This window comes from Aotus nancymaae, unplaced genomic scaffold (assembly GCF_030222135.1).
Source record: "Aotus nancymaae isolate 86718 unplaced genomic scaffold, 86718_ANA_hifiasm-v0.15.2.pri h1tg000003l, whole genome shotgun sequence".
NCBI classification, from domain to species: Eukaryota; Metazoa; Chordata; class Mammalia; order Primates; family Aotidae; genus Aotus; species Aotus nancymaae.
This window is the reverse complement of record NW_026988414.1, coordinates 77,171,421-77,192,581: the sequence shown is the minus strand read 5'-3', so window position 1 is coordinate 77,192,581 and position 21,161 is coordinate 77,171,421. Positions and strand designations below refer to the sequence as shown.

The 21,161-nt window shown below is 56.0% G+C and overlaps 2 protein-coding genes across 13 annotated transcripts in view; one reads left to right on the top strand and one right to left on the bottom strand.

Moving 5' to 3' along the window:
• The window catches only part of LOC105730236 (uncharacterized), an 89,007-nt gene extending 86,840 nt beyond the window's left edge, over positions 1–2,167 (bottom strand). Inside the window, exons 1-3 of the mRNA XM_064376784.1 lie at positions 1,613–2,167; positions 1,331–1,478; positions 630–787 (exon numbers count right to left, since the gene is read on the bottom strand). Of these exons, the coding sequence (XP_064232854.1) occupies positions 630–787; positions 1,331–1,478; positions 1,613–2,167 (861 nt within the window). The remainder of the gene's footprint in view (positions 1–629; positions 788–1,330; positions 1,479–1,612) is intronic.
• A 1,159-nt stretch (positions 2,168–3,326) lies between these two features.
• Positions 3,327–20,364, top strand: LOC135277248 (mitogen-activated protein kinase 15-like). 12 transcript variants are annotated; one of them, XM_064383106.1, is made up of 13 exons: positions 3,380–3,585; positions 4,564–4,662; positions 4,858–5,162; positions 5,712–5,842; positions 5,941–6,104; positions 6,280–6,419; positions 7,167–7,224; positions 7,582–7,740; positions 7,889–7,994; positions 8,120–8,530; positions 8,609–8,752; positions 11,038–11,106; positions 11,221–12,234. In XM_064383106.1, exons 1-10 carry the CDS (start codon positions 3,437–3,439, stop codon positions 8,297–8,299), a joined length of 1,491 nt encoding a protein of 496 aa, XP_064239176.1. In that variant the 5' UTR covers positions 3,380–3,436; the 3' UTR covers positions 8,300–8,530; positions 8,609–8,752; positions 11,038–11,106; positions 11,221–12,234. The 12 variants fall into 12 exon arrangements, with proteins under 12 accessions (XP_064239206.1, XP_064239204.1, XP_064239176.1 ...); XM_064383134.1 differs by adding an exon at positions 3,355–3,372 and having other exon boundaries at positions 3,496–3,581; positions 8,609–12,234; XM_064383109.1 differs by lacking the exons at positions 11,038–11,106; positions 11,221–12,234 and adding an exon at positions 19,726–20,364.
• The last annotated feature ends 797 nt before the right edge of the window (positions 20,365–21,161 follow it).

The following is a 21,161-nucleotide window of genomic DNA, read 5'->3' as shown; positions in this document are numbered from 1 at the left end:
TCAGTGTAGTCCCCATGGCGCCTTTAACACCACCCCTCCACCCCACCAGAACCCTAACCCATCCTCCACCGCCAGCACTGCAGCCCCAGATAGTGCCCCCAACCTGCTCCCCATGTGGGCAATGCAGCCTTGGATAGTGCCCCCAAACAGCTCCCAGACACAGGCAATGATATCCTGGATACCACAACCCCCACCCACTGGGGGCAATCTAACACCTGATAACACCCCCAACCCATCCCTCACCGCTGGCAGTGTTGCACCCCACAGTGCCACCAACCCATCCCAGACAAGGGCATTGCAGCACCTGAGAGCTCCTCCAATTCACCCCCTACCTAGGGCAGTACATCCCTGGACAGTGCCCACAAGATACCCCATTGCTGCTGACAGTACCGCTTGGGACAGGCCCCATCCCAGCCCCCAGCAATGGGCAGCACATCCCAGGAAAGGGCCCCCAACCCTCTCCCCTATGCGGGCAGTGGCGCCTCAAATAACCCCCCAACCAGCCCCCGCAACACCAGCAGTGACACCCTGGATAGTGCCCACCGACCATGGCAGGGCACCCGCAAGCCGTCCCCCATGCCTCAGGCTGCGCGTGCCAGGATGGCGAACCTATCCCACCATCTTTTTACCTTTCCAGCTGCGCTGCAGTCTCCGTCACCGCCACCAACTGCAACAGCGAGGCGAGGGGATACTGCACACTCCAGGCTCCAGCCTCCAGCACGGGCAGCTACTCCTCCTTCAACTCTAAGCCAGCTTGGAGCAGGTAGGCCCACGAACTCAGAAGAATCTGAAAAGGTGAGACCAACGTGTACACACACACACAGAAAAACACTACAAAGTAGCAGAAAAACCCAATCTAGAACCTGACCAGACAATTCTGTAGACATAAAATCCAAAAACAGATAAGAGATTACGTCCTCAAAATGAGCTCTTCATTAGGAAAATGCAATTTGCCAGGCAAGGTGGCTCACGCCTGTAATCCCAGCAGTTTGGGAGGTCTAGTTGGGCAGATTATCCGAGATCAGGAATTTGAAACCAGCCTGACCAATATGGTGAAACCCCATCTCTACTAAAAATACAAATATAAGCCAGGCGTCATCGTGGTGGGTGTCTGTAGTCTCAGCTACTCAGGAGGCTGAGACAGAACTGCCTGAACCCAGGAGGTGAAGCTTTCAGTGAGCTGAGATTGCGGCACTGCACTCCAGCCTGGGTGACAGAGCCAGACTCAGTCTCTTAAAAAAAAAAAAAAAAAAAAAAAGAGGAGGAATACAGGTGTGGTTTTAGAAAAAGGGAACTCATAGGCTGTAGGTAGAAATGAAAATTAGGATACTCCAGCTCAGAGGGCCGTGGGGCTCGGAGGGACCCAGGTCCCACACTTCACCATGGCTCAGGGCCTGTGCACTCCTGGACGCTGGATGCAGGTCAGACATGGACACAGCCTTCCCGGCAGGGCTGTGGACGCCGTCACAGCCAGCACCCTACAACCACCCCCACACAGACGACTGGGGCCCAAAGGCCCACAAAGAAGTCAGGACTGGAAAGCACGGAGACGCGGAGAAGGAGCAGGGAGGTCTGGAGGATTCCCGGTGGGGTACAAGTCCCCGCCACTCACCTCAGAGATGTCCTCCACCATCATGTGGAAGCCACCATGGCTTCTCCAAAGAAGTTCGCTCTGACCACGCCGCGGCCTCTGATGACTCCCTCCGGCCGGACCGGGCCGGACCACCGTCTCCGTTGACTCCTTCTGGCCGGATCGGGCCGGACTGCCGCCTCCGTTGACTCCTTCCGCCCGGGCCAGGCCTGGCCGGGCCCCCGCCTCCGATGACTCCTTCCGGCCGGCTCGGGCCGGACCACCGCCTCCGTTGACTCCTTCCGGCCGGGCCGGGCCGCCGCATCCGTTGAGTCCTTCCGGCCGGTCCGGGCCGGGCCCCCGCTTCCGTTGACTCCTTCCGGCCGGGCTGGACCGCCGCCTCCGGTGACTCCTTCCGGCAGTGCCAAGCCGGACCGCCGCCTCCGTTGACTCCTTCCGGCCGGGCCAGACCGCCGCCTCCGTTGACTCCTTCCGGCAGGGCCAGGCCAGGCCACCGCCTCCGGGGACTCCTTCCGTCCGGGCCTTACCGCCGCCTCCGGTGACTCCTTCCGGCCGGGCCACATCGCTGCCTCCCATGACTCCTTCCGGCAGGTCCGGGCCGGACCGGACCGCCGCCTCTGTTGACTCCTTTGGGCCGGGCAGGGCCGGGCCCCCGCCTCCGGTGACTCCTTCCGGCCGGGACAGACCGCAGCCTCCGTTGACTCCTTCAAGCCGGGGCGGGCCAGGCCGCCCCCTCCGGTGACTCCTTCCGGCTGCACCGGGCCGGACCGGACCGCCGCCTCCGTTGACTCCTTCCGGTCGGGCCGGGTCGCCGCCTACAGTGAATCCTTCCGACCGGGCCTCACCGCCGCCTTCGTTGTCTCCTTCCGGCCGGGCGGGGCCGGGCCGGGGCGCCGCGTCCGCTGGCTCCCTCCGGCCGGGCCGGGCGGGGCCGGGCCGGGGCGCCGCGTCCGCTGGCTCCCTCCGGCCGGGCCGGGCGGGGCCGGGCCGGGGCGCCGCGTCCGCTGGCTCCCTCCGGCCGGGCCGGGCGGGGCCGGGCCGGGGCGCCGCGTCCGCTGGCTCCCTCCGGCCGGGCCGGGCGGGGCCGGGCCGGGGCGCCGCGTCCGCTGGCTCCCTCCGGCCGGGCCGGGCGGGGCCGGGCCGGGGCGCCGCGTCCGCTGGCTCCCTCCGGCCGGGCCGGGCGGGGCCGGGCCGGGGCGCCGCGTCCGCTGGCTCCCTCCGGCCCGGCCGGGCGGGGCCGGGCCGGGGCGCCGCGTCCGCTTTCTCCCTCCGGCCGGGCCGGGAGGGGCCGGGCCGGGGCGCCGCGTCCGCTTTCTCCCTCCGGCCGGGCCGGGAGGGGCCGCGCCGGGGCGCCGCGTCCGCTTTCTCCCTCCGGCCGGGCCGCGCCGGGCCCGGGCGCCGCGTCCGCTGGCTCCCTCCGGCCGGGCCGCGCCGGGCCCGGGCGCCGCGTCCGCTGGCTCCCTCCGGCCGGGCCGCGCCGGGCCCGGGCGCCGCGTCCGCTGGCTCCCTCCGGCCGGGCCGCGCCGGGCCCGGGCGCCGCGTCCGCTGGCTCCCTCCGGCCGGGCCGCGCCGGGCCCGGGCGCCGCGTCCGCTGGCTCCCTCCGGCCGGGCCGGGGTCCCACCTCCGCCTCCGCCTCCGCTTCCGCTTCCGCCTCCTCTGACTCCTTCCGTCGGGGCCTGGGCCCCGCCTCCGCTGACTACTTCCGGCCGGGGGCCCGCCTCCGCTGACTACTTCCGGCTGGGGCGGGGCGCCGCCCGCGCTGACTCCGCTTGGGAAGGGGGTGAGTGCCCGGGGACGCGCTTGCCCTCCGAGGGGTGCCCCTGCGGAGAGAATACCTACGGGGGATGGTTGGTCCCCTCCGAGGCCTGTTCCGTCACACACTGGCGTCCTGCCTCCTCCGTAGGCGGAGGGGTGGTTTGGAGCCCCTTCGTGCCTCAGTTTCCTCATGGGGTGACACGACCGTGACTCCCAGGATCCCGGCTCCTGGAGGCAGGTGACAGCCAGGACCCCAGCAGCCTCAAGCAGAGGGATCCTGGCGCCCCACTTCCCATGTGCCCACAGTCGCCCGCTTCCTGGGTGCACAGGACGCTCTGGGGAGGCTGGGCCCGTGCCTCAGTCACTGAGAGGGAGGGCAGACCCCAGGCTCAGGAGCACAGGGGCGAGTCCCAAGAAGGGCCTGAGCGGGTATGGGGTGGGTGCAGAGTGAAGGCCAGAGCCAAGTGTATCTGTGTGCCTGAGTGAGCACACAGGGGGAGGGGGAGGAAGATCCTTCCGGGCAGTGCAGACAGCAGGTGCTCAGTTGAGGCCCAGCGCAGGCTTGTGTGCGACTGGGTAAGAGATGGAGAGATGAGTGGTGAGGGGTCCAACCCGTGTGGGGGCTTCGGGAAACTTCCAGGACTTTGGTTTTCACTGTTGCTGACGCCAGAGCTGTAGCAGCTGCTGGTGTCACTATATAAGGCCTACCCTGCCCCCTGTGTTGAGAACCCACTATTGGCATGCAAGGGAGTGGCAGACGGAGATTCCTTAAGGGGTGAATGCAGCCACCCAGTGAGAGATGCCAGAGGCTGGGACCAGGGTGGGGGCAGCGGAGAGGGTGGCAGGGGCTAGATTCTGGAGGAATCTGAAGGTGGGGCCGACGGGACTAGGGGCTAGGTGGGTGTGAGAGAGAGGGAGGGAGAGTGCCTGGCAGCTGGAAGGATGGCAGGGCATCCCGAGCTTCATCTCCTGCCCAGATGCTCCCTTCTGTGGCCTCCTTTTTTCCAGGGCCTCGCCAGCTCTCACCCTCCCCTCTGCCTCCCCTACTCTGGAAGATGTCAGAGTCTAGGGTGGCCTGCAGTTGTGGAGCCCACACTCCCATCCCCTCTGGGGACCCAGAATGGGAAGGAGGAGCCTCATGTGTGCAGGGGCAGTCTGGGTGGGCAGGGGATGGTGGGGCAAGGGGCTGGCCCTGTGTCATGGCACTCCTTCCCAGGCCTACGGCATTGTGTGGAAGGCAGTGGACCGGAGAACAGGTGAGGTCGTGGCCATCAAGAAAATCTTTGATGCTTTTCGGGATGAGACAGATGCCCAGGTGAGTGTGTGGGGAGAAGTGTGGGGCGGGATGGGGCTGGGAGCGGCAGCCCCTTGCCCTGGTGCCTGGAATCAGGTGGGAGCTGGGAGCCGGTCACAGCAGATGTTATGGCTTGTCTCGGAACACTGCCCCCTCTTCCGCGCCTGGTCTGGTGGGCCTTGGGTGATGGACATCAGCTCCTTTGGGTCCTCTCAGGACACGGGCTTCCTTCTTGCTCCACCCACCCACACACCTGTTTCTGTCTCTTCAGAGAACATTCCGGGAAATCACACTCCTCCAGGTGAGTAGCCTGGGCCCTCCCCCGGTCCCCTTCCCCAGGAACAGACCTCTCCAGACAGGAGAGGAGCCGGGCTTCTCGGCCCCCAGAGGCAGTCCCTGGCCTTCCAGCCGCCGCCGACTCTCTCCCCAGGAGTTTGGGGAGCATCCCAACATCATCAGCCTCCTTGACGTGATCCGGGCAGAGAACGACAGGGACATTTACCTGGTGTTTGAGTGTATGGGTGAGTGAGGCCTCGGCCAGCGCCCCGGCCCCGCCTCTGGCCTGTCCTCACCCGCCCCACGGTGGCTTGCTCCCTCACCCGCCCCACGGTGGCTTGCTCCCTCACCGTGTACCCTGGACTCAGGGACAGACAGCTGACCGGTGTCAGCCTCCAGAGCCAGCAGCGACCCCTTCATCCCACCTGCCCCGGGTTCCTGCTCCCGCCAGTCTGCAGCTGCGTTCTTTTTCTTCTCATTTTATGAAAGAAAGGCAATAGGAAATAAAATGTTTTTTGTTTTAGAATAAAAAATAAAAATAAAAAAATTTAAAAATAAAAAAATAAAAAAATTTATTTTATTTTTTAAATTAAAAAAAAAAATAATAGGCACAGCTGCACACCCCACCGCTGTGCCCACAGGCTGTGCGCAGGATGGAGGAGTGGGGCAGGCAGGCCACGGGCTGGTTCAAAGTGAGACAGAGCTGCCAGGTGCCCCTCTCCCACTCCCCCAGGGTGCCACCCCCACCCCCTCCCCCTCCACCCCCCAGACTGGAGTGTGCACCCTCTCCCCAGACACAGACCTGAACACGGTCATCCCGAAGGGCGGGCTGCTGCAGGACGTCCACGTGCGCTCCATCTTCTCCCAGCTCCTGCGGGCCACCTGGATCCTCCACTCGGGGCACATCGTGCACCGGGACCAGAAGGTGCGGCACCCACTGCGCCTCGAGTCCAGCTCCCAGGCCCACCCGGCCCCACCCGGCCCCACCCGGCTCCAGGGCCTCAGTCTGCCTCCTCTCTGCAGCCGTCCAACGTGCTCCTGTGTGCTGACTGCACGGTCAAGCTGTGTGACTTCGGCCTGGCCCGCTCCCTTAGGGACCTCCCTGAGGGGCCTGAGGGCCAGGCATTGACAGAGTATGTGGCCACACGCTGGTACTGGGCTCCGGAGGTGCTGCTGTCTTCACACCGGTAGCAGTGAGACACCCCCAACCCACCCTCTACCTCCTTGCAGGGGCCCCCAGGGCTGCCCTCCTGCCCAGCCAGAGCTCCCAGGCCACAAGTGTCCTTTCACTCACCCTCCCAGCAACTCCATCCCCACCTCTGCCTCTAGGTCCCTCCATGCCTACACCCCTTCCTGCCCCAGGTACACCCTTGGGGTGGACACGTGGAGTCTGGGCTGCATCCTGGCGGAGATGCTGCGGGGGAAGCCCCTGTTCCCGGGCACGTCCACCCTCCACCAGCTGGAGCTGATCCTGGAGACCATCCCACCGCCCTCCGAGGAGGGTGAGCCAGGCAGCTGGGGCTGGGCACCGGGATGCTTCGGGTCAGACGGCACAGCTGTGGGGAGATGGCAGCTGACAGGCCAGGACTGCTGGGAGGAGGGACGGGGACAGCGACAGGGAGGATCCAGAGGATAGGACAGGAGCCCCAGGAAGACCAACTGGTGATGGAGGCCCAGGAGGAGCTGCTGGGGGCGGATGTGGGTAGGCAGCGCCTGGCATAGGCACCATGAGAACCCAGCAGTGGCCATGATGGGGCCGGCAGGCTGGACAAGGTCCCCGAGGGATTGGGGTAGCAGGGGCAGGGACCGTCACTGTGCTGGGAGCTGGGGTGTGCACACAAAGCTGGCAGGAGAGATTCAGGCGCTGAGGGAAGAGGTGGAGGAAGGCAGTGGCAGGAGTGGGGCCATGGGGGTCACTCTTGAGGGCGGGGGCAAGCGGGAGCTGTACCACCGGGCGCATCTGCTCGTCTGGGTGGAGCCTGCTGGTCCGTGGAGGTGGGTGCCAGTGTCCACCTGTGTGAGCACTTCCCAGGGCCAGGTACAGGTGTGTGGAGTGGGGGTCATGTGGGGTGCTTCTGAGCACAGGCTGGGGCACGCCCTGGTGATGGGGTGTTTGAGCCCTGCCAGACAGTGGAAACGCTGTCAAGAGGCTGTGCTCCGCGGGGTTGGAAGAGATGGCTGGCCCCAGATGCTTGAGCTGCGCCAGCCTGCCAGGCCTGCCTGGGTCACACCACCTTCTGCTGCCCCAGACCTCCTGGCTCTCGGCTCAGGCTGCCGTGCCTCTGTGCTGCACCACCTGGGGTCCCGGTGAGTGGGGGCACTTTGGTGAGGGTGAGGATGGCTTGTCTTGAGGGAACAGGGCCACCTTCCTGCAGGGTTACTGGGGCCAGTTTGTACCAGTTCAGATTCTGCCTGTTTTCCAGCTGGTGGTTCCAAACCCAGCAACTGTTGGCCGCTCTGAGAGCAGGAGCCACTGGTGGTCCTAGAGGGTGGCCCTGAGGAGCTGTGTCAGGGCGTGGAGAGGAGGGCGCCAAGGGACCCAGACCGCCTGCGGGTCAGGCGGGGGCATCCACCTAGAAGGACAGCAGCGTGGGCCCCTGTATGGAAGCCCAGCCCCAGCCGTGAACATGGATCTGAGGAGGGCTCTTGGGTGGGTCCCTGGAGACAGCACACGGCAGCCCACAGGCCACGGCAGATGCTGGACGCCCTCCTGCCGCCAGACACCTCCCCAGAGGCCTCGGACCTCCTCAGGCGACTCCTGGTGTTCGCCCCGGACAAGCGGTTAAGCGCAACCCAGGCACTGCAGCACCCCTACGTGCAGAGGTGGGAGTGGGAGACAGTCCCCCGTGCGCGGGTGCGGGCCGGAGATAGCCGGCCCGCGAGGGAGAGCTCCCAAGCCTGGGCCCTGCGATGACAGCCTGAGGGGCTGGCTTGACCGAAGCCCGGGCCCCACCTCTCTGGCTCCCTGCAGATTCCACTGCCCCAGCGACGAGTGGGCACGAAGGGCGGATACGCGGCTCCGGGTGCACGAAGGGGTCCAGCTCTCTGCGCCTGAGTACCGCGGCCATGTCTATCAGGTGCTCTGGCTTGTGACCCCCGTCATCCCTGGTCTACTCGCACCCTGGAGGCCACCTCCTATGTCAGAAACCCCCAAACGCCCCGTGGGCAGGCTGCGACCTCTGAGCACACTCCTGTCCCACAGATGATCCTGGAGCGCGGAGGCAGCTGCACCTCAAGAGAGAAGGGCCTGGAGGGCATCACCCCAGGGGCAGAGCCCAGGGCCTCCCCATCCCAGGCACACCTGTGCAAGCCCAGAGCCAACCCTCAGCTGTCTTCAGGGACACCTGTGCGGGGCCACGACCCCCCAGAGCACTGTGTGTGACCTTTGCTGCCGCCCGCAAGGAGCATGGCCCAGGCTTCCTCCTGTGGCTGCCGACTCTGCGCAGCACCCGGCTTCTGACCCTGGGGTTGACCTTCTGATCCTACAGAGTCCCCCCGTGTAGCCGAGAACATTCCCAGACAGAACTCCGCTCCCCTGCTCCAAGGTGCACCCCTAGGGAGGGAGGAAATGCCCCGTGGGGCAAAGGCAGAGCCCCCCTTGACACTCTCCCTGGTAAGTTATGGTGCGGTGGGCACAGGAGGGACCCTCTCTCTTTGCCTCTCAGTGACCCTGTAATGTGCCCCTTCCCAGGTGAAGCCAAGCGAGAGGGGAGCAGCGTCCTCCCTGACCTCACAGTCTGCGGCTCAGGTGGCCAACCAGGCCCTGATCCAGGGTGACCGGAACCGGGGTGACCGGAACCGGGGCGGTGGGGTGAGCGTGGCCGGTGCACAACAGGTGAGCCCAGCCCCAGTCTGCCTCCTCCCCCATCCTCCTCTTCCCCTCCTTTTCGCTCCCTTCCCCATCCTTCCCACTGCCCCTCCGTTGTCCAGTTCGCATCCCTCAAGGTCCTCAAGGCCTCCCCCACTGCACCCCCTCTGACACCTCCCCTTATGTGACTCAACTGTATGCAGGTCCGTCCCCGGCCCGGCCGGAGGATGTTCCGCACCTCCACCTCGCAGGGGGCTCAGAGGGCTGCCAGGCTTTGCTTGGAGGCTACTCTCAAGCCTACGGGACTGTCTGCCACTCGGCACTGGGCCACCTGCCCCTGCTAGAGGGGCACCGCGTGTGAGCCACCCTACTCCCTTCATCTGGCCCCGTTCCTGCCCCAGCACCTTTCCTGGACCCTTCCCGGTCTCCTGCACCCCTTAGCCATCCCTGCTTTGCCTGGGCACGTTGAAGTGCCCCTGCCACTCCCACCCCAAGAACTGGCCCTCCTGAACCCTTTCGCGGTCATCAGTCACCTTCCTCTGTCTCTCTTACCATGTGATCCTATTTTGTTTTCAGGGTCACTCCTATTTCATTTGTTCCTTCCCCAAACACTAAGTGATACCTCACCCAAGATGAGGGTGTCAGCATTTGGTGTCTAGTGAGGTGGAAATGGACTAGCAAACTTACCCTAATTGTGAGGGCTCTCCCCTTGTGATTCTGTTACCTCCCCAAGACCCCACGTCATGTCACCTTGCAGGTTCGGAATTTGACATGAATCGTGCAAGGATGTAAGCATTCAGTCCATTGAAATAGTGTTGTTAACTTTCTAAGAAATTGTCATCTGGGCATGGTGGCTCACGCCTATAATCCCAGCACTTTGGGAGGCCACGGCGGGTGGATCACCTGAGGTCAGGAGTTCAAAACCAGCCTGCCCAACATGGCCGAAACCCCATCTCTACAAAAATTAGCCAGGTGTGCTGGTGTGAGCCTATAATCTCAGCTACTTGGGAGGCTGAGGCAGGAGAATTGCTTGAACCCGGGAACAGTGATTGCAGTGAGCTGAGATCACACCACTGCACCCCAGCCTGGGTGACAGAGCAAGACTCCACCTTAAAGAAAATAATAATAATTGTTGCACAGCCCTCCATAGTGGTTGAATCGTTTTACATTCCTATACGGTATGGGAAGATTCCAGTTGCTCCTTATCTTTGCTAACACTTGGTATTTCAGTCTCTTAAAGTTTAATCCACTCTAGTCGTATGATTTTAATTTGTATTTGCACACTGGATAATGTACGCCTATGATTTCATCTGCTTATGGCTGTTCTGTGTCATCTTTTGTGATGTGTCTGTTCGTATCTTTTGCCTATTTTTAAGTTGGGTTGCTTATTGTTCACTCAAGTTCTCTCCATATTCTAGATGAAAAACACATACATAATATATATAATTCTTTGTCTCTATTTGTGACAAATATATTATAAATATTTTCCTTTCATGTTTGGTTTGCCTGTTCATTTTCTTAATGGTGTCTTTTGAATATTTTTTATTAAGTCTAATTTATCAAAGAGTTGGGTGCAGTGGCTCATGCCTGTAATCCCAGCACTTTGAGTGGCCAAGGTGGGAAGATCACCTGAGGCCAGAAGATCAAGACCAGCCTGGCCAACATGGTTAAACCCCAGCTCTACTAAAAATACAAAAATTATCTGGGTACGTTGTGCCCCTGTAGTCCCACTACTTGAGAAGCTGAGGCAGGAGAGCCGCTTGAACCCAGGAGGGAGGCAGAGGTTGCCGTGAGGGAGATATAATAATAATGATGATTTATGAGATCTTATAATTTGAGTTTAAGAAATTTGCCTACTCAAAGGACATTTTTTCCCTATGTGTTTTATTTTATGGAACTTTTATAGTTTTATCTTTTACATTTTAGTCTGTGATCCATTTTGAGTTCATTTTTGTGTACCATATGCAATAAGGATCAAGATTTTGTATCTGTGTGGATAGTTGCTTGTTTCAGTTCTATTTGTTGAAAGACTCCACTTTCCCAACTTAAGTGACATAGACGTGGTCTGTTCTGGACACCATCCTTATCTTCTTGTGTGTATAGCTTTACACCAATATGACACTATTGATTACTGTAGTTTTATTTGAGGCAGAGTCTCATTCTGTTACCCAGGCTGGAGTGTAGTGGCACAATCATAGCTCAGTGTAACCTCGAACATCTGGGCTCGAGTGAGCCTCTTGCCTTAGCCTCCCAAGTAGCTGGGAGTGTAGGCATGCACCTCCAGATCTTGCTAATTTGTACATTTTTTGTAGAGATAGTGTCTCACTATGTGGAACAGTGTGGTGTTGAACTCCTGCCTCAGCCTCCCAAAGAGATTACAGGTGTGAGCCACCACTCCGGGCCATCTGTAGTTTTACAGTAAGTATCATACTCAGGTACTGGAAGAGCTTCGGTTTTGTTTTTTTCCTTTTTTTTTTTTTTCTTTTTACTTCTAGATCCTTTGCATTTTCATATAAAATTTAGAGTCAACTTTTATCAACTTCACGCTGGACGCATGGCTCACACCTGTGTAATACTAGCACTTTGAGGCTGAGGCAGGTGGATCACTTGAGGTCAGGAGTTCGAAACCAGCCTGGCCAACATGGTGAAATCCCATCTCTACTAAAAATACAAAAAAATCAGCCGGGCGTGTTGGGCACCTATAGAATCCGAGCTACTCAGGAGGCTGAGGTAGGAGAATCGCTTGAACCCAGGAGGGGGAGGTTTCAGTGAGCAGAGATCACGCCATTGCACTCCAGCCTGGGCAACCAAGAGCAAAACTCCATTTTAACAACGACAGAAAACAACTTTTATTAATTTCTACAAAAAGAAAGCCTCCTGGGGTTTATAGATCAATTTAGGGAGAAATTACATTTTAACGATTCTGAGCTTTCCAGTTGCTGAACACGGTATACTGCCCCATTTATTTGGATCTCGTAATTTCTCTCAATTTACAGGTCTCACACGTTTCGTTAAATTCATGTATTTAATATTTCTGCATGCTCTTGCAAGTGGTAAGGTTTTTAAAAAGCTATTTTCTAGTTATTGCTAGTATGTAGAAATGCATTTGACTTTTGCACATTGACCTTGTATCAAGCAACCTAGATAAGTTAACTTATTAGTTCCAGTAGCATTTTCTAGATTCTTTAGCATTTTCGATGTAGATAATCATCTGTGAATAAAGAATTTTACTTTTCCAATTCATATGGACTTTGTTCCTTTTTCTCATTGTACTGAGTAGGACATCTTGTTCCGTTTTCCTTAGAATTGGTGAGAGTACATCCTTGTTTTGATAGGATACTGTTACTCCCAAAGATTTGTGAATTACTCTATCATCATCTGTTTTCTGAAGTTGTTTATGTAATAATGATATTATTATTTCTTCCTTAAATGTTTGGGAGATTTTACTCTGGAGAAACCTGGTACTTTGTGGGAAGATTTTCTTAAATTAAAAATTCAATTTTTTTTTCCTTTGTCCATTCGTTCTTTTGTTTCTGAGACCTAGTCTCACTCCGTCGCCCATGCTGGAGTGCAGTGGTGTGTCACTCCGCTCACTGCAATGTCTGTCTCCTGGGTTTAAGCTATTCTCCCGCCTCAGCCTCCCTAGTAGCTGGGACTACAGGCGCATGCCACCACATCCGGCTAATGTTTGTATTTTTAGTAGAAACGGGGTTTCACCGTGTTGCACAGACTGGTATTGAACTTCTGGCCTCCTGATCTGCCTGGCTTGGCCTCCCAAAGTGCTAGGATTACAGGAGTGAGCCACTGCACACAGCCATAAATAACAGTTTTTTAAAACAACTATAACATTTCAGGTTTTTCTATTTCTTCTTGTGCCAAGTTTGGTAACTTTTATCTCTCAAATAATTATTCATTTTGTGTAAAACAGTGAATTAGTGGCGTAAAGTTCAGAACATTCCATTACATTTTATTGCATTTTATTTTACATTCTTTTTGTTGTTTTTGTTTGTTGTTTTTGAGACAGAGTTTTGCATTTGTTGCCCAGGCTGGAGTGCAATGGTGCAATCTCAGCTCACCACAACCTCTGCCTCCCAGGTTCAAGTGATTCTCCTGCCTCAGCCTCCTGAGTAGCTGGGATTACAGGTGTGTGTCACCACACCCAGCTAATTTTGTATTTCTACTAGAGACGGGGTTTCACCATGTTGGTCAGGCTGGTCTCAAACTCCCGACATCAGGTGATCTGCCCGCCTCAGCCTCCCAAAGTGCTGGGATTACAGGTGTGAGCCATTGTGCCCGGCCTTTACATTCTATTTTAACTATATTTAAAAGGATGTCCTCTTTTTTTTCCTGATGTTAGTAATTTGTTTCTTCTCTGTTTTCCTGAGCAGTGTAGCTGGACATTTGCCAATTGTCCAGTCCATTTTCTGTTGCTTGTAAAGGATACATGAACTGAGTAATTTATAAAGAAAGGGAATCTATTTCTAACAATTGCTGAAGCTAAGTCCACAGTCAAGGGACTGTGTCTGGTGAGGGCTCTCTTGCTAGTGGGAACTCTGCCAAGTCCAGAGGCAGCACAGGGCATCGTGTGGGGAGGGCTGAGTATACTATCTCAGATCTCTCTCTTCTTATCAAGCCCACTTCCATGATAACCCATAAAGTCATTAATCCATGAGCAGATTTTTTCTCTTTTTGAGACGGAGTCTCACTGTCACCCGGGCTGGAGTGCAGTGGCGTGATCTCGGCTCACTGCAACCTCTGCCTCCCGGGTTCAATCGATTCTCCTGCCTCGGCCTCCCAAGTAGCTGGAGTTGCAGTCACCCACCACTATGCCCAGCTAATTTTTTGTATTTTTAGTAGAGACAGGGTTTCACTATGTTGGCCAGGCTGGTCTCGAACTCCTGACCTTGTGATTCACCTACCTCGGCCTCCCGAAGTGCTAGATTACAGGCCTGAGCCACTGCGCCCAGCCAGAGTAGGTTAATTCATTTATAAGAGCTCCACCCTCATGATCCAGTCACCTCTTAAAGGCCCCACCTCTGAGTACTGCCATATTGGGGATGAAATTCCTATTTGAATTTTGGAGGAGCAGATACTCAACATAGTATTCTGTCCAAAACTTATATCCTTCTCACAGACACATCTGTTCTAATCCCATGGTCCCCAGTTTCTTTGTTTGTTTGAGACGGAGTTAGCTTTGCTGCCTAGGCTGGAGTGCAGTGGCGCCATCTCGGCGCATTGCAACCTCTGCCTCCCAGGTTCAAATGATTCCCCTGCCTCAGCCTCCTGAGTAGCTAGGAGTACAGGTGCCCGCCACCACACCAGGCGAATTTTTTTATTTTTAGTAGAGACGGGGTTTCAACATGTTGACCAGGCTGGTCTCAAACTCCTGACCTCATGATCCACCTGCCTTGGCCTCCCAAAGTGCTGGGATTACAGGAGTCCCCAGATTTTAACTCATTCCAGCATGGAATCAAAAGTCCAAAGTCCAGAATCTCATCTGTGAGCCTGTGAAATCAAAACAAGTTTTCTACTTCCAAGATACGATAATGGTGTCCAGGCAAAAGACAGGCATTCCCACTTCATCAGGGAGGGCTAACAATGAGAAAGGGTTAGTAGGCCCCAAGCAAGTCCAAGACGCTGCAGGGAAGGCGCTAGATCCTGAAGCTGGAGAATCATCTCTTTTCACTCCATGGGCCGCTTCCTGGACACACCAGGTTGGGTCCCCAGGGCCTCAGGCCACCACACTCATGGCTTTGCTCCACCTCCAGTGGGGTAGAGTCTGGTGCCTGAAGCTTTTCCAGGAAGCATTGCATCTGCCTGTGGCTCCACAGTCCTTGGGTCCCAGGGGCAGTCCCACTCCTGTGGCTCACAAGCATTATCCTGGTGGGGACTGTAGCAGCTCCAGCTCCTCATTTCCACTCAGCATTGCTTTAGTGGGGGTTCTCTGTAGTGGCCCCACCCCTGCTACAAGTCTCTGCCTGGGCCCCTAGCTTTAAACTGTATCCTTTGAAATCTGGATGGAGTCTGCCACACCTTCACAGCTCTGGCTTTCCCTAAGCCAGAGAATTAGCCCCACGGGGATGCCACCAAGGTTTAGGGCGTGAGCCTTCTGGAGCGAGGCATCTTTCACACCTGGGGCTGCCTGAACGTTGGCGGGTTGACCACGGGCACTGTGCCGTAGTGCAGGGAACAGAGTCCGAAGGTGGCCCTGGGCGAGCCTGGGGAGGAGGGTTCCTGGGGTCTGTCCCCTGAAAGCATTCTGCCTTCCTAGGCCTCTGAGCCTCTGATTGGAAGAGGCAGCTTCGATAATCGGAAATGCCTGCCGGGACTTTCATTGCCTTGGGAGAACTGCACCTGCTCCCTCTGTCCCAGCTAGTCTCTTCGGCAAACTGCACCAGGCTGTCGCCTTGGTTTCCTCTCCTGAACACACTTTTATTCTTCATGACCAGGCTGAGTTTTCCAAATCTTTCCACTTTGCTTCCTTTAAAATTATAAATTCTGTCTTTAAACTATTTCTTTGCTAGCAAAGCTCAGCATAAGGGGCCAAAAATAACCAGCAGCTCCATCTTTTTTAAATTTTAGATGGAGTTTCACTCTTGTGGCCCAGGCTGGAGTGCAGTGGTATGCTCTCAGCTCACTGCAACCTCCGCCTCCCAGGGTTCAAGTGGTTCTCCTGCCTCAGCCTCCCGAGTAGCTGGGATTACAGGCATGTGCCGCCACACCCGGCTAATTTTGTATTTTTAGTAGCGACAAGGTTTCACCATGTTGGTCAGCCTGGTCTCGAGCTCCCAACCTCAGGTGATCCAACCGTCTCAGCCTCCCTAAGTTCTGGGATTACAGGTGTGAGCCACCTCGCATGGCTACCAGCAGCTCCTTCTATTTTTTCCTTTGTTTTTCTTATATTTCTTATTCTAGATCCTTCTATTTTTTTCTTGTAGACATTCTAGTTCACCACTCTCAAGTTCACCACTCCCACAAAGCCCGTGCGCATGGACTCAATTCAGCAAAGTGTATTGTCAGTTTCTGTTGAGGATGACCTTTATTTTCCAACGCCTTGTTCCTCTGTTCCATCTGAAACTTCATCAGAATGGCCTTGTAGTTCATCTTTCTACCTGCATTCTGGCTATGACCATAATGGTTCCCTGAGGAGGTCCAGCCTTTCCCTAGTCGCCTTCTAGCCCTCACCAGAATGTAGGCCTTTCTAGCCCACTCCTCCACATTCTTCCAGCCTCTGACCATTACTCAGTTTCAAAGCCACTTCCACATGTTTGGTTACTGTTTATTAGCAGCAGCCCACTCTCAGTACCAATTTTACGTCTTAGTCCGTTTTCTGTTGCCTACCACAGAATACCTGTGACTGGATTATTTATCTGTTTGTTTGTTTGACAGAATCCCACTCTGCTGCCCAGGCTAGAGGGTAATATGCAACCATAGCCCACTGTAACCTCACACCTCTGGGCTCAAGTGATCTTCCTGCCTCGGCCTCCCAAGTAGCTGGGACTACAGGTGTGCGACAACATACCTGGCTGGGATAAAAGAAAGGATTTTATTTCTTACAGCTATGGAGGCAGAGAAATCTCAGGTCAAGGGGCTGCATCTGGTGACAGTCTTCTTGCTAGTGGGGGCTCTGCAGAGTCTGGAGATGGCACAGGCATCACACGGTGAAGGGCCGAGCATGGTCACAGGAGAGCTCAGGTCCCTTCCTCTTCTTACAAAGCCATCAGGTCCTCTCCCTGATAACCATTGATCTGTTCATCCACAAATGAGAGCAGAGCCCTCGTGATCCAACCACCTCTTAAAGGCCTTGCCTCGGCTTTTAGCTGGTAGCTAGGTAGATGGTAGAAAGATGGTAGGTCATTAGATGGAATGGGCACCGGTTGGGATACAAGATTATCTGGCATAACGGAGACTCCTAGCACAGCTGCTTGGATACAGTGACACGGTCTTTCTCTCCCAAGTCCCACACGAGTGACCCAGGGCAGGTGCAGGGGACCCCTCCACACTGCGTCCACTCGCTGTCCTGGGACGCTGCGGCTGCTGCCAGTCTCGGCCAGTGGGTGACGGTCGAAGGCGTGGGGAGTGAGCAGTCCAGTCTTCAGGAGCCTGACCCAGAGGACGCATACAACGCTCTGCTCATGTCCCATTGGCTGGAACTGAATCCTGGCCCTGTCCCCAAGGACGACAGAGCTGGGCCGAGGGGACACTGCACACTGAAGGAAATTAGCTGTTTCTGCCCCAAGTGGTGACAAGTCAAGCAGGAAGAGGGAAAGAGATGTCTGGTGAAGTTAGAGTCACCAGAGAAAATACTGCATAGCGCAGACTTACATTTAAACACAGCCTTTTTAAAAACCTGAAATTCAGATGAAACTGGGCATGCTGTACTTCATTTGCTAAATCTGGCAACTCTGGGTGGAGTTCCATTTTAAGCAGCAGATCTGCAGGAGGTAAAAGGCTAAGCCCAAGAAGTCGCCTAAGAGAAGCGCATTCCAGGCGGAACAGCACGTTCACAAATGCTGAGCTCAGCACAGCCCCGTGTGTGAAGAACAAGGCCCGTGTGACCGGAGTTGAGTGCAGTGGGGATGGGGAGAGTGTCCAGGAGGGCACGGTGGGCTGGATGGGCTAAGGCCGCAGAAGCCACCAGGAGGTCAAGCAGAGGAGTGACATGATCGGGCATGTGTTTCAGAGGATCAGATCATTCCGGCTTCTGTGCTGATGGCCTGCAGGTTGCTGAGGGCCTGGGCGCTGAGGGCCTGGTCACAGAGGCCAGTCAGGGCTCATGTATCCCAGGCAGGCCTAATGGTGGCAGTACTGGGTGTGACGAGTGAGAAGCAGTCCAACTTCAGAGGCAAAAAGCCATGGCCGGGCGCGGTGGCTCACGCCTGTCATCCCAGCACTGTGGGAGCGTGAGGCAGGCAGATCACCTGAGGTCAGCACTTTGAGATCACCCTGGCCCACATGGTGAAACCCTGTCTTTACTAAAAATACAAACATCAGCTGGGCGTGGTGGCAGGTGCCTGTAACCCCGGCTACTTGGGAGGCTGAGGCAGGAGAACTGCTTGATCCTGGGAGGTGGAGGTTGCAGTGAGCCGAGATCACGCCATTGCACTCCAGCCTGGGTGACAAGAGTGAAACTCCATTCCAGGGAAAAAAAATAGCCACCTCTGGAGCCCAGACATTCGGCAGTTCCTGCCCGTCCTCCTGGTCAGCAGGAAGGAGGTTGCTTCCTGGGCAGCACTCCCAAACCGTGCAATAAGTCGACAGTGACTTTCTTCTTGCAGCCACTCCTGGTGGCTCTTGCAGCTCACGAGAGTTGGCATGCAAATCCGTGGACGTCACCCCGGAGCCCAGTGTGCCAGCTCCTCTGAAACACGGCCCCTCGGTGCTGATGCTGCTGCCGCTGCCGTCCCTGCTCCAGCTACAAGCAGAGGCTCAGTTGCTGCCTGCTGGCTGTCTGAGAGCTGCTCCTTCGGTCCTGGTTGCTCCCACATGGCCTGGGAAGGAACCCGCGATTGCTGGCAGCCCCTCCCACCCAATGTGGGCACAGGCCGGCCACCTGCAGCAGACGCCCAGCCTCACACAAGCCCTAAAACTGCCTCACTCCTTCTTCCCCAGCCTCAGTGGGAGGAGGGGATGATTCTCACTTCCAGACTTTGCCCATCGCTTCTTTCTCTGGGGTTCACCTCTCCCGAGGATGCCTGTTGGTGGAAGCACATTTTCCTTCCACAGATAACTCCGCCGCCCTAACAGCATGGGGGCTGCTTCCATGGCCTCCACAGTTAGGAAATCCTCCAGCACCGGCCCTGGGTGCCATCAACAGCACTTCAGAGTAGGTGGCTTAACAACAGAAACTAATTATTCTCTCACAGTTCTGGAAGCCAGAAGAGACCAAAGTCTCAGGTGATCCACCTACCACGGGCTGGGTTTCTCCAGAGGCTCCTCTCCTTGGCTCCCGATGGCCGCCTTCTTGCTGTGTCCCCACCAGGCCCTCCCTCCCTCCCTCTGTGCACACACACCCCATGCTGTGTCCCCGCGTGGCCCTCCCTCCCTCCCTCTGTGCACACCCCATGCTGTGTCCCGACGTGGCCCTCCCTCCCTCCCTCTGTGCACACACACCCCATGCTGTGTCCCCACGTGGCCCTCCCTCCCTCCCTCTGTGCACACCCCATGCTGTGTCCTGCGTGGCCCTCCCTCCTTCCCTCCGTGCACACCCCATGCTGTGTCCCCGAGTGGCCCTCCCTCTCTCCATGTGCACGCATATCCCATGTCTCTCTGTGCATCTGAATTTCCTCCTCTTCAAAGAACCCTAGTCAGATCAGATCAGGGCCACCCAAAGGCCCTGTTTTAACTTTAATACCTCTCTGGAGGCTCTATCTTCAAATCCAATCACACTCTGAGGTACTCGGGGTTAGGTTCAGCATTTAAATTTTGAGGAAGCAGTTAACTCATAACGTAGATTTCCCAAAGCCTGCATTGTTCAATTTTAATCAAACAGGAATTATTATGTATTTCCCCTGTAAAATAAGAGACAAGGGCTGGGCATGCTGGCTCATGTCTGTAATCTCAGCACTTTGGGAGGCTGAGGTAGGCAGATGCCCAGGAGTTCAAGACTAGCCTGGCCAACATGGCTAAACCTTGTATCTATAAAAACTACAAACATTCACCGGACGTGGTAGCAGGCACCTGTTGTCTCAGCTGCTCAGGCGGCTGAGGTGGGAGGGTTGCTTGAGCCCAGGAGGAGGAGGTTGCAATGAGCCAAGATCGCACCAGCGCACTCCAGCCTTAATAATGATAGACGGAGACCCTAGCTCAGAAAAAAAAAAAAAAAAAAAAAAAAGAGAGAGACAAGGTTATCTTCCAAGTGGGAAGAAAGACGGTGGAATAAGGTGTTTAAGGAGTGTTGAAAGAGCTACTTAGAGAATCGGAAATCAGACTAATTGTGAGGGAGCACAGAGCGAGCACTAAACGAAGCAGGGGCCAATTCTCCACGTACTGTCTTTCAGCTTCAAATACGGATTTCATTGCCTGCTTGGTGAAAATGGAGCTGGGCCCTAAGCTGTTTCTCCTTTAAAGCTGGTATGATGTTAAGCTTTGTAAGTAGAGGGTGCTGGAGGGACTCCGCAGGAGCCACTTTCTTCCATTTTCTTCTTGTTCCCACCACGTGGCTGCCAGCACCCCCATCCAACTTCACTTGCAATGCCCTGGGTAGATCCCAGTGAGTCTTGCAGGTGCTCCACTGGTGTATGGAGCATCCACACCTTGCAGCGTCCAGCCTCAGCCTGCCCCAGACAGGTGTTTCCTGCTTGCCGGTCCTGGCCAGGGCTCCCTGCCTGCCACCTTCAACCCCTCTGCACCTGGAGCAGTGACTGCCCATTGACCGTGGACAGGTCTGGCTAGGGGAAAACCGGAGAACCTTCCCGTCATCCCACTGCACTGCACAGCATCGCGGCGACCACACCTTTTCCGAGATTTGAGCCTCAGCGTTGGGGAGGAGGCCACTCTTTCACATTTGCTCCTTGCTTGGGAACTTTCTCTCAGCCCCAGAGTATTCTTTCACATTCTGTTTAATGCTATACAGATAATTCCATTATAGTAAATAATCCTTTGTATTAAACTTTGCTTGTTCAAATGACCTTGCAGTTTCTGTCTGCTAATTGATCGGAGCCTGATGCAGACAGGTAACGTGCCACCTGTCTCACGGCTGGCCCACACAATCACGCAGCTGAGACTGCACGTGGACAGCCTCTTCTCAAATGTAAATCCGATTATGCCAAGTCTACTTCAAACTTCAGCTGAGCGTGGTGGCTCATGCCTGTAATCCCAGTACTTTGGGAAGCTGAGGTAGGTGGATTGCCTGAGGTCAGGAGTTCAAGACCACGCTGGCCAACATGATGAAAACCAGTCTCTACTAAAAAAAAAAAAAAAAAAAAAAAAAAAAAGCTAGGGCTGGTGGCAGATGCCTGTAATCCCAGCTACTCGGGAGGCTGAGGCAGGAGAATCACTTGAACCTGGGAGGCAGAGGTTGCAGTAAGCCGAGATCGCACCACTGCACTCCAGCCTGGGCGACAGAGTGAGACTCCATCTCAAAAAAAAAAAAAAAAAAATTATCTCCTGACACTTTTCCACCATGGGCTGGATATATTTGATCAGCACCCGGCATCCATTCCTTCCTGTACTGTAGAGGCTGGAAAGTTAAAAACTGTATTTCTCAAACCCCCTTGCAACTAGGGTTCTGGATGGGAATTACATTCTGCAAAGTAGATGACCCCCGTGAGACCTGGAAGGTAAAGTGAGGCAGGGGCCACCGCTCTTACGCTGTTTCCCCTGGAAGCCAAGTGCATTGAGAGGTAAGGGTTGAGGGACACAAGGCGCTCCAGTCCCCAGGCCCCAGCTTCATGGCTTTCGGAATGCAGCTTCAGTGGTGATGGCGGTGGCACAG

What these genes read in the sequence shown, in the direction of transcription:
- LOC135277248 (XM_064383109.1), top strand. Translation starts at nt 3,437, where the DNA reads ATGGTTGGTCCCCTCCGAGGCCTGTTCCGTCACACACTGGCGTCCTGC. An exon ending in TCGTGCACCGGGACCAGAAG is followed by an intron (nt 5,843 to 5,940) that starts GTGCGGCACCCA and finishes TCCTCTCTGCAG; the next exon opens with CCGTCCAACGTGCTCCTGTG. An exon ending in CCCACCGCCCTCCGAGGAGG is followed by an intron (nt 6,420 to 7,166) that starts GTGAGCCAGGCA and finishes CTGCTGCCCCAG; the next exon opens with ACCTCCTGGCTCTCGGCTCA.